Source organism: Mytilus galloprovincialis, chromosome 1 (assembly GCF_965363235.1).
Source record: "Mytilus galloprovincialis chromosome 1, xbMytGall1.hap1.1, whole genome shotgun sequence".
NCBI classification, from domain to species: domain Eukaryota; kingdom Metazoa; phylum Mollusca; class Bivalvia; order Mytilida; family Mytilidae; genus Mytilus; species Mytilus galloprovincialis.
Window position 1 is genome coordinate 109,712,787 of NC_134838.1, and position 18,891 is coordinate 109,731,677.

The 18,891-nt window shown below is 31.7% G+C and overlaps 1 protein-coding gene across 1 annotated transcript in view; it reads left to right on the forward strand.

Moving 5' to 3' along the window:
- The first annotated feature begins 818 nt into the window (after positions 1-818).
- LOC143050875 (R-spondin-2-like) overlaps positions 819-18,891 on the forward strand; it is a 51,060-nt gene continuing 32,987 nt past the window's right edge. The window contains exon 1 of the mRNA XM_076223982.1: positions 819-1,124. Coding sequence (XP_076080097.1) covers positions 1,049-1,124 — 76 coding nt within the window. The 5' untranslated portion in view covers positions 819-1,048. The remainder of the gene's footprint in view (positions 1,125-18,891) is intronic.

Consider the following 18,891-nt stretch of genomic DNA (forward strand, 5'->3'; position numbering starts at 1 on the left):
AACAACAAACAAATCAGCAATCTAACATATGCGACTATATATATATATATAAACAGTTAACAAGACACATATATCGAAACCAGCTCTGATATAGGGAGAACACTTGCATATCAAGTAAAAACCGGTATAAAAGAGTCACACATTGGTATATAAAAAAAGTTACTTGAATTTTTGAAACAAGGACTAAATCTCAAAACATTTATATATATGCATGTACAACTTGCCACTTTATTTTTGTAAACTTTTCATGACAATATTTTAGACAATCTGAATACTAGTAAACATTATTTGATCATGGAATATATACATTGTTGTACAACATAAAATGACCTATTATCAAGACAAAACCTCAGGATAAAACAAATAATTGAAGTTGGACTGGTTCGCATATGTCATATATATTTTAGCTGGTATTTTTTTTTAATCTTAATTCCTTGCTTATATTCTAAGCATCTGATTCAGGTTTGAAACAAATATCATTCTTTCATCCTGGAAATTGTCGAAAGGATATATAATGAAACAAAACCCAGACAGCACTTCAAAGGAATCCGAAATATCTTCATTGTTATTTTTCAATTCGGGATATGTGCAAGTTGTTGTTCAAAATAGACTGTAATTAAGTCGTATATTTGATTATCAGCTAGTGAAGTATATAAAATGCAGTGAAAGTTTTTGGCAAGATCTCTCCCTTACGATACAACACGTAGATGTTATAGGCGACCTTTAATTTGAAAATGAGCAGACATACGTAGCTTCTTCTACAGTCACGAGGTGTGAGGTAGGCGGAGTTTGTAAAGAACTTGCAATCTATTTGTATCTTTCATGCTAATGTTTTAAAAATTTTGGATTAATAAATTCATTCAACAATTTTCTCCGAAAATGAAAAGGAAAAAACATATATATTTTAAGGTTATAGTTATAATGGAATATATCTAAATTATCACTTCACGTCTGATAAAAAAGGATTAGTAGTTGGTTTAAATTTTTTATTATTTATATTTATACAAACAAAATGTGACAAAATGTGGACGTTTATAGTGAAAATATCATGATTCTGCGGATTTTATTAACTTTAAATCTGATGCTTTATAGTACAGTTTATTCAGAAGAAAGGACAAAAAGAAGTAAGTCTAAATATAAATAACATGTAAATTGTATTGTAGTTACAAAAATAATGGTCCTAAAACACCCATTAGCATGTGTCGTAAAGGGAAAAGCATGAACCACTGATACTACTTTTACTTTATTTTTGACTTACACGTTTGTAAAGGCGACGATAGCACAAAGTTAAGACAGGAAAAGGCAAATAAAACTTAAATACAATATATTTTAATTTTTAAAATTTACATGAAATGTTCCTTATAATTGTTTAACAGAATGGGCTTTAGTTAAAATGACTGAAAAGGTAGAAAAAAATGAATGACGAATTTCTCGTATTGTTCTGAATTTAAACGAGTTTTCTCAAAATGAAAATATTATTATAATTTGAAAACAAGGTATAAATCAAAATTATTACTCAAAAGACTAATGTACAAGCGTCCTATAGACGTTCTGTAATAGAGTTGACATGTTATGAAAACGGAGAGAAGAAAATTACAAATCGTCACGGTATCCTTTATGTTAACACAAAACAGTTCAGTACAAAACATATTTAAAGCAATTACAAATAGGAATGCTTTTTATCTAGAATATCAATGACAACATTTTGTTTTATTATATTCTCAACATTACACACTTTATCATAAATAATACTCAAACCTTTAATTAGTATCTTGAGAAAATGTCCCATTGTACAAAGGGGCGTGCATACAAGATAAAAGAATTCTAACACCAAACGTAACGAGCTTCATCTCTTGTCAAAGGATAAAAATCTTCTTCTAATTAGTTTAGTGAGACAGAGGGTGTAGATAAACAAAGTTTTTTTGCTGGCTGTTATTTATGAGCGGGAATAATGGTGTTACACGTGTTTTAACTCACCCTCTGTAACTATGATACATGTAATTTGCCATGTCAACGAACGAAGACCTCCATGTTTAAGCTGTATCATTTTCTCTTTTTAATTGGGTTTATAGTTGATTTTTTAAGCTTTCCCATGACACTAAATTCCATTTAGAGTCACATTAACACATTTATTTATAGCTATCGTTTTAACACAGAGGATGGGTTCTTCGGCTTTTTCTCAACCTTAGACAATGCCCTTTGATTTAATATTGGCATTGCACCTGGAATCTTTCTGACCCTGACCATTTATTTATATATTCTCTTACCAAATTGATTTGACTATCTACATTGTACTGATACTGTTAATTTTACTTTAGATAACTTGCGAACACGACTACCGTAATATAAGATCTAACAACTGTTTTGTCTCAATTAATTAGGCATCAAATAGCGATTACACAATATTCAAACCTCTATTATTATCATTATCAATCCTTCACTTTTTCCCATGAATTGAGAAACAGAAATGATAAGAGATCATTTTTCATATGTACAGTGATTTTGTTATATTTATATTATGTAGCCTTTTTCCTTTGAAGTTCTCGTTCTGCAACTATTGTAAACAATTAAGAGACACTGAGACATCATAAGGAGGTCTTGTTTTTAAGACGAAAAACCCATTTGATTTAACAAGACGTTTTTGCTTTAACTATGTTTTTTCGTATACTTGCTGTCATTTCAGGGTCTGCATCCTTAATTAACCGTAAGAACTTAAATATGCGGGGTGTGAACACCGGTAGGTGGGATCCATGCCACGGGGGAAGATAATTACCATATCATAAGTATATCAAATATTTACACCCCAAAGACACAGTCTGGTATGGCACTTTAATACCAACAAATCATTGGAGCATGATTTTTGTGTTAGTGTTTTACACTTAACTTGATTTTAGTCTCATCCTCAGGGCGGACAAGAGGTTTTACCGACTATATTTTGAATATATACAATGTGTAGTGTTCCTTGTGAAGATTTTGTTTTGTTATGTGTCAATCCGATCATATACTCTCTCAAAATTGTTAATTATAGGAAAACTAAGATGATCTTTAAAGCCTTAAAACTAACAAACAATTGAACGGGATGAAAAGGGAATAGATTTGTCTTTAAAATATATCGGTCAAGGATTTATAAATTGAAATTGTCTACAAAATACCAAGACTATTTTGGTTTTGACTATGCATTATGTTTATATTTTCATCAATACCTTTTTTGCGAAAGAAAGGGAAAAAGTGAACGAAAATGAATGGCAATTCCAAATCATTGATAAGCCAGATCATCAAACCACTACTAAAACACGACTATCCACAAAAATCTATCATTGTGCACGTGTACGTTAAATACGTAATTGGGCGAATCTCATATTTTTATTAAATATGCATCTAGAACTCGTTGACCTGCATCTGAATATTGTAAATATGATATATGCAGTATTTATACTTGATAAGATACAATCAATCTAAAAAAAGTCAATAAAGTAAGACGCGACGAAAATTTGCAGTTATTTCATTGTTTTAATGAAAAAATCATGCAAGTTCGTGTATAAATAAATGGCACTATATATATAGAATACTATTTTTCAGCGTAACTCCGTTATTTTTTATCATTTTCATTGAAATTATTTTGGTATCTTATCGAGACCAATTGAAAACTGATATACAAAACGAATTCAGTTTCCTTAATATTTTCATATTTAGTAAAATATATGTGGAAGTGCCGGTTGGTTGTTGCACTATAGATCTCGTTGCTTTTGTTCTAATTTCGTACAATAGTTTGATCCTCATTTTTTTCTTTTTTCAGTTTATGATATAATTCTAATTTGCTTTTGATTTTTGAAATCTGTAAATAGAAGACGTTCACAAGTAAAAAACAAAATGTACTCGAAAGTACTTGCTTGATTAAAAGATCATTTGATCAGCACTAAAACATGTAATAGAACCGTACGTAGATTTTATCATAACGATTTTTTTTTACATTTTTATTGAATTTGAACTGGATCAAATTCTCATAATAATATTTTGAGAATTCTAGCATGACATTAATAACATTTTGTGAACGTTGTGATGTAACGGTTACACTTTTCACGGGATATATGTGATATAAATTCTGTTTCCTAACTAAGCACTTCATTAGATATATACAATTATTCTAAGAAATTGTTTTCGAAGATTGAAGAAAAATACATTAGATCGAAGCACAATTCTGACTCCATTAGTCTTTGCGCAAAAACATGAACATGACGTTTCTGTGTGAAAAAATGACTATTATTATCATAAATCCTAATTTTTGAAATCCTAATTTTTAATTGTTATTTTCACATTTAATGCAACTAAAATTGCCATATCTTTATCGATCTGACATACGACGCATAGTTTCAATAATGATATACTACATTGCAACGTGTACTATATGTGTATGTCGTATGTCAGCTCGAAAAGATATGGCCAATTTTTATTTTGCATTAAATGTAAAAAATATCAATTAGAAATTTGTATATAAATATTATAAATATATTTTTAATTTCGCATTTAAGATTTTGAAGCGAAACAGTAGTTAGAGACAATTTCAAGGTATGAATTTTCATGGCCGTCGAGGTAAAGTACAGAAATACTGTCCAACAAATGTGTTACTATTCAATCTCAATTCATTTCACATTAAAAAGATATCCGATCGGAATTCAGACATTTTTGAGAGATGGTATATTTTTCTGTTCTTCCAAAAGAATGTAAAGGTTTATTGATTTAATAACAGTGTTCGTGACATCTACAAATTAGTCAAAGAAATAGGAGATTTCACAAATTATGTCTAAGGACTTAAATCTATTAACATCTAATAAAGATAAAGGCGTTTACAATTGAGATATAATGATATAATTTTGAACAAAATTGCGTATTATTTTTTATTGTATGGCATTGTGGTTTTAGATGAGAAACAATTTTTTTGTATACGTGTGATCCCGTACTTTAAAGAGATAAACATTTTACTATATCAAAATATCCTTTTCGCTTCATTATTATTGTCCATTGAAAAGAAAAGTGTACAGTTATTCAACTGTGTATATTGATGGATATAGCCATTTTATTTTCCCGAGACACGCACTAGCTCTTGACGCCCCACGGAGAGAAAACAATATGTCGAGGGAATAAAAAAAATATACGGCATCCCGAGATCTATACGTGTTAGATAACTGATTTATAATACTGAACTGTTTATGAAAAAATCTAAATTCTATTCAAAGAAATACAAAAATATATCAGATGCGGAATAAAAACGTTATTTGTAAATTTTGAACATTATTTAGTAATTGAACGTCAAACTACGAAAAACAAAAAAATGAAAAAGTTCAGCAGTACGTTTCTTCCCATGAATTATTACCCTTGGGAAAATAGTCGTTGAAACAAATTCCTTTGGGAAAATAGGAATTTTATTCGTATTTGATTTTATATAGAAAATACACACTGAGGTATACTAGCATTGAATATCAACCCATAAAATGTTGAGTATTCAGTAAAGGAGACTTTCTTTTCTTCTTATCAAAACCCTGATTGTTCCCTGCGCAACGCGGTGCGGGTGACACAAATATACCGTCCTTCTGTGCGTCCGATCTTACGGTCTTGTTAACGCTCACACGTGAACAACTCTTGTCATGACAGATTTTTATGGAACTTATATCATATATAGGTTAAGTATCGGCAATGTCTTGGACGAGTTTGAAAATCATTGATCAATTATTTTTAAAAGAGTAATGGCCCTTGGAAACATTATTTGTATGAACAATTGCATTGTTAACGTACAATTCTTGCTAGAATTTTGTGAAACTTAAAAGATATGTTTATATAAAAATGTCTTTGACGGATCAATTATTTTGAAAATTAAAAGATAGGTTTATATAAAAAATGTCTTTGATGGATCAATTATTTTTGAAAGATTTTTTCCCTAAGGAAATATCGATTCATATGGAAAATTGTATTGTTAGCGCTCTCATGTGTTCAATTCTTTCCAGCATTTTATGAAATTTTGTCATAGGTTTATATCAGTAATGTCTTAAACGAGTTTGAAAATCAGTGCCGTTCAATTTTTTTTAGCCAGAATTTTGTAAAACTTAAATGAGAGGTTTATATTAGTACATATAATTAATTACATTTGTCTTTGACGAGTTTCAAAAGCAGTGCGGATAAATTTTTTTTTAAAGTGTTGTGCTGTTTGGAAATATTGTTTTATATGGAAAAATGCATTGGTAGCGCTCTCACATCTCATATAGGTATATATCAGCAATGCCTTTGGCGCTTTCGAAAATAAGTTCTGATCAAATATTTTGAACACGTTATGACCCCTTGGAAATATAATCATAGTGGAAATCACATTGTACTTCTCCAAAGTCTTTATTTCTCTAAGATATTAATGAAAAATTCTAGAGAACAAAAGTGCTTTTTTTAGTTATTGCACTTGTACCTTGGATAAATAAATATGTGTGACGCGGGTAACATTGGAACTCTGTTCTTTTATTCAGGCAACCTCATTATATTTCAGTTTGAAGCTCAAGTTACACTTCAAGTGCACTTCTGAGCTATTACATGTCCAGACATTCTTTTAGTTTCATATAATATGTTTGTTACAGTTTAACACTAATTTATTTCAATATATTTTATTGGGGAAATCCAATACCATTTTCCAGGAAAAAATATACACAATTATTTAAATGCTTGTATCAAAAATGAAAAAAAAAATAAATAAAAATAACCTGGTACACGGGCCTTTTATATACTAGATTAGACCGTTGATTTTCTCTTTTGAATGGTTTTACACTAGTATTTTTTGGGCCCTTTCTAGCTTGCTGTTAGGTGTGAGCCAAGGCTCCGTGTTGAAGATCGTACCTTGACCTATATATAATGGTTTACTTTTATAAATTGTGACTTTGAAGGAGAGTTGCCTTGTTTCATTGGCACTTATACTACATCTTCCTATATCTAAGTCTTTTTGTTTTCTTTCTAGATTTTTGATTTTAAAATGTTTTTTTTTTTAAATTCAATATCAAATATCGTTGAATATATATTTAGCCAACATAGACAACATTCAAAGGAACAAGTATTTAATTGTTGTTATATATAGTTAAACTTCTGCTTCTGTCACAATCAGTTTTGATGTATCCCTTTAGAAAGTACAACAGTACTATTTTTTAAACCCTAATCACTGCAAATCCGGGAAATTCAATATTTTTATTACAGACTTTTTCTACATAACGTTAAAACCTTTAAATTGTTGAATTGTATTAATATTAAGGTTCCAGAGCAATCAGACAAATTTCTTCCAGAAAGTTCTGTCTATTCTATTTATGGATAACGGTTTTTCTACATGAAGTATGTTTTGCACAAACGAAGAAATAATGATGGGGTTCGAGGACATGTGACGTGCACATACACCCATTGATAGCAAACGGGTTGCTAAACGGTTCATTCGTTTATGATAAATAATAAACCCAATAATCTAATAGATAAATAAACTATTGTTTAGTCTAGTGAATTCTGTATATACTTACAATGGCTCTGGCTCTGACGATAGTAATATTTTACCTTTTGAAGACTTCAATGATATTGTTGATACTGGACGTGTTCTATCACTATCGGGAAGGGAAGGAACTTAAAAAAATAATGATTTCAAAGAAAACAGTATTTTTTGGTGTTTGCATCATCATGCTCGTGTTCTATAGATAGAGTCAAAACGACAAAAGTCATGACTTTTATTTTCCATCTTGTGCTTTCCATATTTGTGGGTTTGAAACATATTATCAGCACCTGCATTTCTGAAAAAAATCTCGTATTTTTAAATACGGTAATCTGATGCTTGCATTTCTTAATTTTAAAGCTGGAGACTACTGTCTGAGAGATTTTGTGACGCTAATACGATTATTTTACCGTTAAAGAATGATGACAACGCGGATACATTCTCTTATACACTTGTCATAGCAACAATAACGCCTGGCATAACGCTTTACTGCTGGCACTGCTACTGTTGGTCCGCTCAGTAGCTCAGTTATTCAAGTATATTGATACATTCTTGGATTTCAGTTGTTTGGGTTTGGGCGTTACTGGTGAAGGTTTACCAAGAATAAAAACACGCTTCGGATTCACTATGTAATAAAATGATTTATTTTCATCTTCTCATCTTTTGGTCGATACTGATGCTGGTTTATTGCTAAATATAGTCTCTGTAGGTATCATCAGTTCTGAAGTCCGTGCTTCATGACTGACCAGATTTATACCTTTCTTGAATTCTCCGTCTTCATGAACAATATGAATACAAGGGTGTACAAGAATACATGCCTTGCTGTAAATTGCAGATCAATATTTTTTTTGAAATACAAGAATTTGGAATTATTTTTTTTTATACCATTAAACATTTTGTCAGATTTATTAAAGTTGATCTAAATATGAATTACGGCTTAATCATATTTATTTCGATATAATTTAGTATCTTCCCCATATAATGTACAAACTTCATCCAATTTAAACATTATCAATGATATACGTCTGTATGTATTTAATAAAGATCGGACCTGGTTCTAATTTGAGGTAAAGTAATGATAAGTACATTCTTTCAACATGATTTATTTTCTATTTACAAGTAATTATAATTGAATTTAAGATTATTATGATAATGATTTGTTCCTTTCATTACCCATTTTGCTGATAAGTTTATAGATGAACAATTTCATTACTCCTTCATTTATATATATATAAACAGATGCTATTATCTTATTGCGTAACATTAATCATATTGTATCAGCAATAATCATATACAATAGAGCTTACCGTAGGGTTTGAGCACGAGGATGTTCCCCCCCCCCCATTTTGCGTTGATAACAAACCCATACTGTGAACTAGTATCTACAATATAGGCCTTGCTATGCCAAATATGAATTCATTTTTAAGATAGAAACCAAACGACCGAGCCTGATTTGTGCTAGAAATATAAATGTCAAACAAATGTCACACAGAAACCAACCACCTGAGTTGTGGTAAAATTAAAGTTCAATTCTAACTTCGTCAAACCATTACAAAGGAGAAAACGCACTAGAAGTTAAATTTTAGATCTGAGATCTGAGATTATTTCCTATCATGATTTCCTTGATTGCTGCTCACAAGGAAGTTATTCAAACAAGAGTTCCAAATGGTGAAATGGAAATCATCCCTTCATATATTTTACAGACGCCATCACGAGTTGGTTGACCGTTATGGAATAACCGTTTCACATATGATATCGGACATGTTCCTTATGTCGTAACTATGACCGTTATGGAATAACCGTTTCACATATGATATCGGACATGTTCCTTATGTCGTAACTACAGTACCCTTCCCTTTTCTCGAATGTGACCTACCGAATTAGACTATTTACCGGATTTGTAATAACATAAGCTACACGACGGGTGCCTCATGTGGAGCAGGATATGCTTACCCTTCCAGAGCTACTGAGATCCCCCAGTTTCTGGTGGGGTTCGTGTTGCTTAGTCTTTAGTTTTCTATGTTGTGTCTTCTATACTATTATTTGTCTGTTTGGTTTTTTTTTATTTTTAGCCATGGCGTTGTCAGTTTATTCTCAATCTATGAGTTTGACTGTTCCTCTGGTATCTGTCGTCCCTCTTTTATCAATTTCTTATATTTTAAGAAATTTGACAACATTTATACATTTATTCAAATAAGAATTAAGTTATTTTTTTAAACCAGATTTCTCCCGTTTACACAGACAATAGGATGAATGATCCTGCGCTTGACAAACAACACTACAAAGTAAGTTGCGTAATTTCAGGCGTAATTTTAAAGTACCTGGTAGATAGAGGTTGCATTTTCACCATTTGTTTGTGGAATAAATAACCATTTTAGACAAACATTTTTATTCTGATGTTTCGTTTGAAAGTTCTGACTTTCAATTTACTTGTTTTGTTTCCTGTGGCAGTAAAAATTTCTCGCCAGGTCGAACCCTTTAAAGTCATATGAAACGAGTGAGTGGTGAAAAAAATGTTTATCCAATTCTTGAACCAATGCATGTATATATTATAAACTTAGTCCTCTGTGAACGATTTTCTCATTTTTTTGCGCAAATATAACGTATAATCGTCATTTTTTTCTCTCTCTGTCTGTTATGATTTAACAAATATAGCTGCTCATTAAATGCCGTGTTTTGAAGCCGAAGTTTACCGATTGTCACCTTATAGTAAACAAATAACAAAAAAACATGAGCATTGAGCACGTGTTTAACATGTACAATCAGAGAATTGTTTATTTTAATGACCGATCCATGCGTATTGCGACCACTGGATTTTTACGAGGAGGGTTACGATGCATACGGAAAATATGTCGGCAAATTGCTTCCGGAAGGAAGCAATTAAAAATAAGTAAACTTCTTCTAAATGTGGACAAATTAAAGAATTTTTCAGAAAAAAGTATACGTACATAAGTTGTATAAAGAAAACTATCCCTTTAGTTATAAAAAACATATGCATATTTTTTTTTTTTAATTTGAGGTTTCTTATGACTTTAAGATAACGAACCTTTATTTTGTATTTATTGTTTATTTTGTAATCGCCCATAACATGGATGACATATTTGCAACTGGATCCAAAGCTAATAAGAATAAAAAAAAATTAATACTTTTTAAAAGGAAATATACTTGGTGGTCGTTGATATTACATGTTGTACACTGACAAAGTTATATCAAAGTTTATAAAATAATGTTTTATGAGGGTGGTAATGGGGTACCTTCATGACGAATAACGGTAAAAATTCTTGCCAAATGACGTTAACGCTAATTTTTGGTACATTCCGATAAAATGTACACAATCTTTTCGACGATAGACTGATTTTGACGAAATACGTTAAATTTTTCACCATAATGACGGCAACGATAACTATTTAAGACCTCTGACATATCACGATAATAGTGCGGTGACAGAAGTGTAAAAAGTCGTCTAGATCGCGAGTTTAATCTCCCCAAATAACACACGGCTAAAAATGGTCTTAACTTAAAGACAAATATGTCTTCTTTAGTTTTTGCCCTGTCGTCAGAATTTCGTACGGTCACTTTTTTCTAAAAAGTCGTTTTAATGACTGGTAGTATATTGGAGAGTTTCAACCCCCCTTTTTCAAAATGAAAAAATGTGTATGTTTGCTTACATTTAATTGAAATAGTTTTTCCTGAAGCTATTTCTATATGTCAAAATATTCCATTCAGTATTTTATTTTCTTCTAATCTATAAAATTTGCGAAGTTTAGACTATTTAAAATTGAGGTAATTTTAATTGCAAATTCAGACTCAAACTTTAGTTTCCTCTTCATAGTAGTAATAAAAATTATCCCATAATATTTTAAGCATATAATATTTAATAAAACTAATTAGTGATAAAAATTTCGGAACCAAAATATGAAAAAAAAACATAAGAAATCAATGGAAAAAGAATGGAGTAAAAATCTGCAATTTCAACACGGAACTCAATCACTTGCCTTCCGTCACATTTTGTGTATTAGTCAATAATTTGCTCTCAAATGATAAAAAATTACTACCTTTTTCGCTATTATATACACATATTTTCAATTAGAGTGCACTGATATATGCCACATACTTTGTTTGTATATGTTTATATTCTAAGTTTTTTCGTTATAAAACATCAAATATACTTTGTCAGAAAAATATTATTGTAAAATCAAAATAATTGACGGATAGTTTCAGTAAATATTCCGTGATATGTCAAGTCGTTTGCAACTTGCTCCATTAAGTTCAAAGAAAAGACAAAAGTCGTTACATTTTATGCAGTGCATAATATGCCAAAAAAAACCTTGATTGAAATTTTATGTCAATTTACCAGTTTAGGGAAGTCGATTTTTGTATCTGCATTGCATAAAAGATTGGATGAGGTGAATATCAAGCTGTTTCATGCAATAGCTGTTAATTTGAAGAACTCCGTGCAGGCAGTTTATCATCGTTCATGCCACAAAACTTACACAAGTAAACATATTTGTTCCCCCTTTTAGAGCGAGGAAGCTCTAGTCTAATATTTAATGACGACATACAATTATCTGACTGTTGTCCCTCTGTTTCGGGTATTTGTACACGTTCTAGAATGCAGTCGTTCAACTGGAGCGCTTGTATATTTGTTGCAAACAAAACATTTTAGAAAGATAAAAAATTACTCAAGTTTGAATCAGATGAGCGTATTAAAAATGTTTTATCCGTGTCAGATAAAGTTAAAGTTGAAATAGTTTCCCGTCCATCTTTTAAACTTCAATCACTCTGTCATTTTGGTTGCATTACAAATTATTTGGTAAAAACGTAAAAAAAAAAAATCCAAACCCGTGGAAGCAGATATCTCAATTAATGGTAATTCCTCATGACACCGTTACTCGATAAATATAGATCATTTCTTCCGGCTGATTCTAATTTAAAATATTCTACATGTAAAATGCAGTCTAAACTAATTTATTTCTATAGAAATTCAGTTGTCAAACAACTTCAACAAGTTCAAGGCAAATATAACAAAATATTTAGTAGCAAAATAACTATTTAAGATGCCATTTAAGCTTCTAGTCAATTGAAAACTGACCTCAAAATCTCAATTTCAACTGCAATAGACACAAATAACGGACAGATATTTCATTCCGCTGCAAGTTTACTTAGAAAAGACATCGAAACTCTAAAGAAGACTACCCAACTTCGGATGAATTGTCTCTTCCTTCTTAATTCAGCCAATGCTTTCGTATTTATTGCAATTCATTCTATGGTTACTCAATGAAAATGCATACAGCCAAGACTATTCTCAGGAAATGGCACCAGAGAAATTGAGGAAATGCTAAGCAATTGTTGAGGCAATCGTTTTTGTTTTACTCCTTTTCATTTAGGATTGGCTTTACAAATGTACCATGAGTTTGGTTCAAAACACCTTGTTGAAACATTGAATGCCAATGGATTTTATGCTACTTAAAGTAAAGTGCGACGCTATCTAATATGTTGCCAACCATGAAATTGAGCGAATTCAAGATAGTGTGTACGTCTCGTATAATGTTTCCCCAGCATCTTTGCAGACAAGCATATGGATGTCATCACACCTTCCTAAATCCCCTTTTAGATCTCTTTTAAAATCTTGGATGAATTGATAGGGATGGTTTGAAGCTGGTGATTGTTTTAGGAACAAATGTCTTCGGACTTCCTACAGTACCTTGTCTGTACATGTAAAGAAAAACTCAAAATAACGTGTTTGCTTTGAGCAGAACCTTTCATGTGCAGACCTGTGGCCATGAGTGAAATGTGTAGAAATATTAAATATCTTGTGACGGTTGATGAAAATGAAGATGATGGAGATAACGGTTGATTTGGTATAAAGCTTATTGCACTGGTACACACAGTTCCAGTCCCGAGGTTAGGGGAGTGTTGGCGTGCCCTTAAAAAAGGTAAACCCCGCCAATATCTGTATGTGTCTGTTTCAAGTCACGAGACGGTAATGCAGTGTTTGTCGTTTGTTTCTATATACTATATTTGTTTCTTTCTTTTTTATTTTGTACGTTAATCAGGTCGTTAGATTTTGTGTTTGTTTTACATTATTCATTTCGGGAATTGAAGACTATGCAGTATGAATTTTACTCATTGTTGAAGCCCGTACGGGACCTATAATTGTTTTATGTCTTATTTGGTCTCATTTGGAGAGTTGTCTCATTTGCAATCATATCACATCTTCCTTTTTTATATGGAATACTTTTGAAGTTTGGGGTACGTTGCAAGGGAAAAAAGGGGGAATATAGTTACAAAACCTATAATGTAATAGATAATAACCAGAGTTAAATACACAACAAAAGATAATACTATGGTAGCAGTAATAATTGTGAAAAAAAACCCAAAAGCAACGAGTAGTCTATAAAAAAAACTGAAGTATCCGCAAATTCAATTTGAGGTCATATTTGACTGTAGTGTTCTATGGCTTTGGTTTGATGACTCACCCACTATGATAGTTTAAAAAATAATTTTAAAGTATTGTCCTGCATGACACTTGATTTTTACCTGAAATTGATATTTTTCATAAGGTTAAGGTGCTCTAAACATTTTATAGGTTGAAAACTTGATTTTTGAAGTTTTGTTTATAAAACGTCGTTTTAGGATTTTTTTTGATAAAAAAATCTCAATGATGAAGGTTTATGTACAAAAACAAACATTACTAAAACCGAAACAGTATCATTTGTATGTAGGTACAGTTTAGAAATAGAAAAAAATGACAAAATTGAAACCCTCCCAAACTTTCACAGATTTTTAGATATGACATTTGACCTCAATTAAAAAAAATGTGACCATATCAAGTCCTGACGACAGGCATATTATTATAGTACACGATTCCCTCTTTCCAATGATATATTATGTAGGTGTGTGTTCGGTGGGGAGATTAAATTCCCAAAAATCTGCCTTCAGTCACCGCACTATAAGTACATTTTGACGAATCACGATATAATTAAAACCAATTTGAGGCTAACGGTAGCTGAAAATGACCATTTGACGCCTGACGGTAAAGGGCATTACTACCCTCTTTTATAACACAGTTACTTACTGATATTTTTTTCTCCTGACAATCCATTGTTTAAAGGCCAGTATCAAATGTCGATTGATTCTATGATGAACAGTAATCATGATTTAATTATGGTATGGTATTTTCGTCTTTCTCGAGGTGGTTTGCAATAGTAATTCCTTGCATTTCTAAATTCTTTAATTTACAGTTAAAATTTTACAAATTGGATACGTCGTTCATCTTTCTCACTGCCTAATTACCAAATGGTAAACATAAATATGTAAAGCATATAAACAATTTGTGTGAAATACATTACAGATTAAACACAGGGGTCTTTCAAAATGAAGATACAAATAAACATTTCAAAACAAAAGTGCTAATTGAATAATATTCTATAGATATATTGCTCTCTTTACGTGTCTTTATTTTGATTTTGATTTGTATTTAAATGATATTGGCTTTTTTTTATTTTTTGTCCATGTTTTAAAATTTCGTTAAAACATTATTTATACTACTTCGATATACTAGATCTACGGAAAAAATACATTTATAATTTAGATTAACATTATTAGACATAGCAAAACCATGTTAATATAACTTTTGTAGCTGGTATGTTATAACTGAGATGGTTTTCACAAATAAAAGTCTACTCGTAACTTATGATTTAAATGACTGTTGCTCGCTTAACGTCCAGTGAAAATTATTTCACGAATATTCAGGAGGACAAGAAACTATTTACAATTAATACAAAATGTAGGTTCTACAAGGTTGGGGGGGGGGGGGGGGGGGTGACTGTAATAAAGGATGGAAATTTGTAATTTTTTTGACAATATCACGAATTGCTGGATCGTTACATTATCTCACTGTTTAAAAGTATTGTTGATAAGTTTACTCTGTCTAAGATTCCGCATTATTGATAACAAGCGGCACTGTTTGCTTTTCGGTGAAACTTTCCACTACAAATGACTTCGAATTCAGCTGCACGAAGAGCATGCAGGACATGATTTGCCTTTTCCACCAACTAGGGTTTTTAATGTGATTTCATTAATTTCAAACCTTCGAATCATTTCATAATCTGTTCTTTATTTGGAAAATATTATCAGTATCAAATATGTTGAATTTGCAGTTTCATATAACATACATGACATATTCAAGAATTTTTAGAAAGTTACGAAGCGAATTATATTAAAAACTGAGTGAAATCAGGTCTCACGTATTACACATTGGTTATTTTTTGACGTACATAGATGATATGATTACAATTGATGGAGCATTTACCATTGAAGACAGTGATATGACAAGTCTTGTCTAGATTGCAGCCTTGTAGAACACAACTGTCAAAATACTTGCTAAATAAATTTGCTTTAATGACCACTCATGTTCTATTGAACGTGTTATATATTTCCGCTACAAGCAGTAGCAGTAACAATCAATATAAACGACTGGAATTCCTGTATACTGGAGTATACAAGAATTAACAACAAAAAACTATTCTCCGAATTTGAAACTTTAAATGTTATTCCCAGTTTTAACTTGGGTATTTTAAACTCGTTCATTTTGTTAATGTGAATATGTACCTTCTTTGTTGTGAACATTTCTTTTTGTTTAACGAGTTTTAATTGCGGATTGTTAATTGCAATATTCAAATTTGCAAAAAATGACATGAAGAGACATTTATGTTTGAAAATTTGAATCTGTTACCTTTCATAATTATTTACCGCTCGGTGTGATTGGTTATTCCTAAGGTGCAGTCAGTCAGGATAGGGACTTTCCGTTTTGAATTTTCCTCGGAGTTCAGTTTTTTGTGATTTTTCTTTTTGTTAAAACTTTCTGATTCTCATATATTTTGGCTTTGAACATAAATCTTAGGACTATATTCCGTAGAAGTACTTGAGTCTTGTGGTTTATAGAAAATTATTGTTGATGTTTGCATAATTCGTTGTATGTTTTAAAAATCATCCATATTGTAGTCTAGTGGAATGGAATTGTCAGAACGTAAGTACACCCTTTTGTTTATTCGCAACATAACTTAACAATGACAGGATGTCTTGCGAAACATCGCTTAAAAAGTAATAACACGATTTCAGATCAAAGGAAATATATAAGTACCAACATATCTGATATGCTATCCTTTATTTAGGGGTTAAATTCAGGGTCATTAAAAGTACACGGAAAACTAATTTCTAATAATTGTTAATGCAAGAATACTTATTGTTTTGCATTCATTATCTTCTTACTTTTCAAATTGGTACCATTAATAGAAAAGGTTTCAATGTAGCTATCTTTTTTGATAACGATAAATTTATTTGCGTAGCGAATTATCCAGATAGCATTTTTCGAGTGGAAAGATTAATTTTGACGTTTTAAAATACACGTTTACAGTTAATTTTTTTAGCATCAAACTTAAAACAGAAGTTACTCCGAAATAATCCAACCTATGTACAAAATATATGATTTTTTTTTGTTTTTTATTGGAATTTCCAGAAATGTTTATCTTGACTTACATCTAGAAATTGACAATGAGGGTCGGTTGAAAACAAAACTTTACGACAAAAGAGATGATTTCAGCTGTCCAATTGTGAACTTTCCATTTCTAAGTAGCAACATTCCAGCAACACCTGCATACGGGGTATATATCTCCCAATTGATACGATATTCCCGTGCTTGTATTTCCTATCATGATTTTCTTGATAGAGGGTTGCTGCTCACAGGGAAGCTATTAAACCAAGAGTTCCAAATGGTGAAGTTGAAATCATCCCTTCGTAAATTTTACGGACGCCATCGCGAGTTGGTTGACCGTTATGGAATCACCGTTTCACAAATGATATCGGATATGTTCCTTACGTCGTAACTACAATCCCCTTCCCTTTTATGAATGTGACCTACCGAATTAGACTATTCACCGGATTTGTTATCACATAAGCAACACGACGGGTGCCACATGTGAAGCAGGATCTGCTAACCCTTCCGGAACACCTGAGATCACCCCTAGTTTTTTGGTGGGGTTCGTGTTGTTTATTCTTTAGTTTTCTATGTTGTGTCGTGTGTGCTGTTGTTTGTTTGTCTTTTTCATTTTTAGCCATGGCGTTGTCAGTTTGTTTTAGATTTATGAGTTGGCTGTCCCTTTGGTATCTTTCGTCCCTCTTTTAAAGTAAATAGAAAATAAATAGATTTCATTCATTCTTTTGGATGTTTCCCATTGAAGGAAGTGCGTATATTCAATGTGATTTTTCACATGTAATGCAATGGATACAGGAATTTCTACACTCTATAGTTTTTAAATACTTTTGCAAAGTGAACATCGTAAATTACCAGGATTAATACGACAAACCTCCTAGTGAGATTATGAATGGTTTTTTTTATGTTGCCATATTTCTTTCAAAACCTTGCCTTCTTTGCTGTTTCGCCTTGATGGCTGTTCACTACTTCTAACATACGAATTAAATGATTCCTGTAAAGACAAAAAAGTACTTGGAAATCGACAATAAATCTGTTTAACAAACTGTTGAAACTATAAGCTTTGTAGGTAATAACGGCTCATTAACAGAACAATTTGTAGAAAAGAATAAACAAATGTATATATGCATAGAACATTAAAGCGAATCATTAACAACCTATTACTACCAGATACACATGGTTTAGGAATCTGCCAGCGAGATCTTTGACAGAGTTGGACAATCATTCTATGTTCAATCGAACTGAATTACCTGTCATAGGAGTGATTGGTAACTACTAGAAACACCTGTCAAATGTGTTAATCATAGCTACAAGAAACACCTGTCACAAAAGTGATTGGTCACTACTAGACACATCTATCACAGGAGGGAATGGCCACTAATAGAAACACCGGTCACAGGAGTGATTGGTCACTACTAGACACATCTGTCACATGAGTGATTTGTCACTACTAGACACATCTATCACAGGAGGGATTGGCCACTAATAGAAACACCTGTCACAGGAGTGATTGGTCACTACTAGACACATCTGTCACAGGAGTGATTGGTTACTTCCAGAAACACCTGTCACATAAGCTACTGGTAACTGCCAGACAAACCTTTCACTGGAGTTATAGGAAGCTACAAGACACACCTGTCACAGGAGTTTATAGTAGCTATAATGATTGGTTACTACTAGAAATACCTGTCTTATGAGTGAATGGTTGCTATTAGAACCTCCTGTCGCCGGAACTATTGGTAACTACCAGAAACACCTGGCACATGGCAAATGTGTAATTTATTATAGGACAGGGATATTTTTTAACTGTAACAGAACAAATAAAGACTCAGTAAATGATTGTCCGATACCATCAATGTTTTTTTTCACATTAAATGGCCGAAAGAGAAATTGCAACATT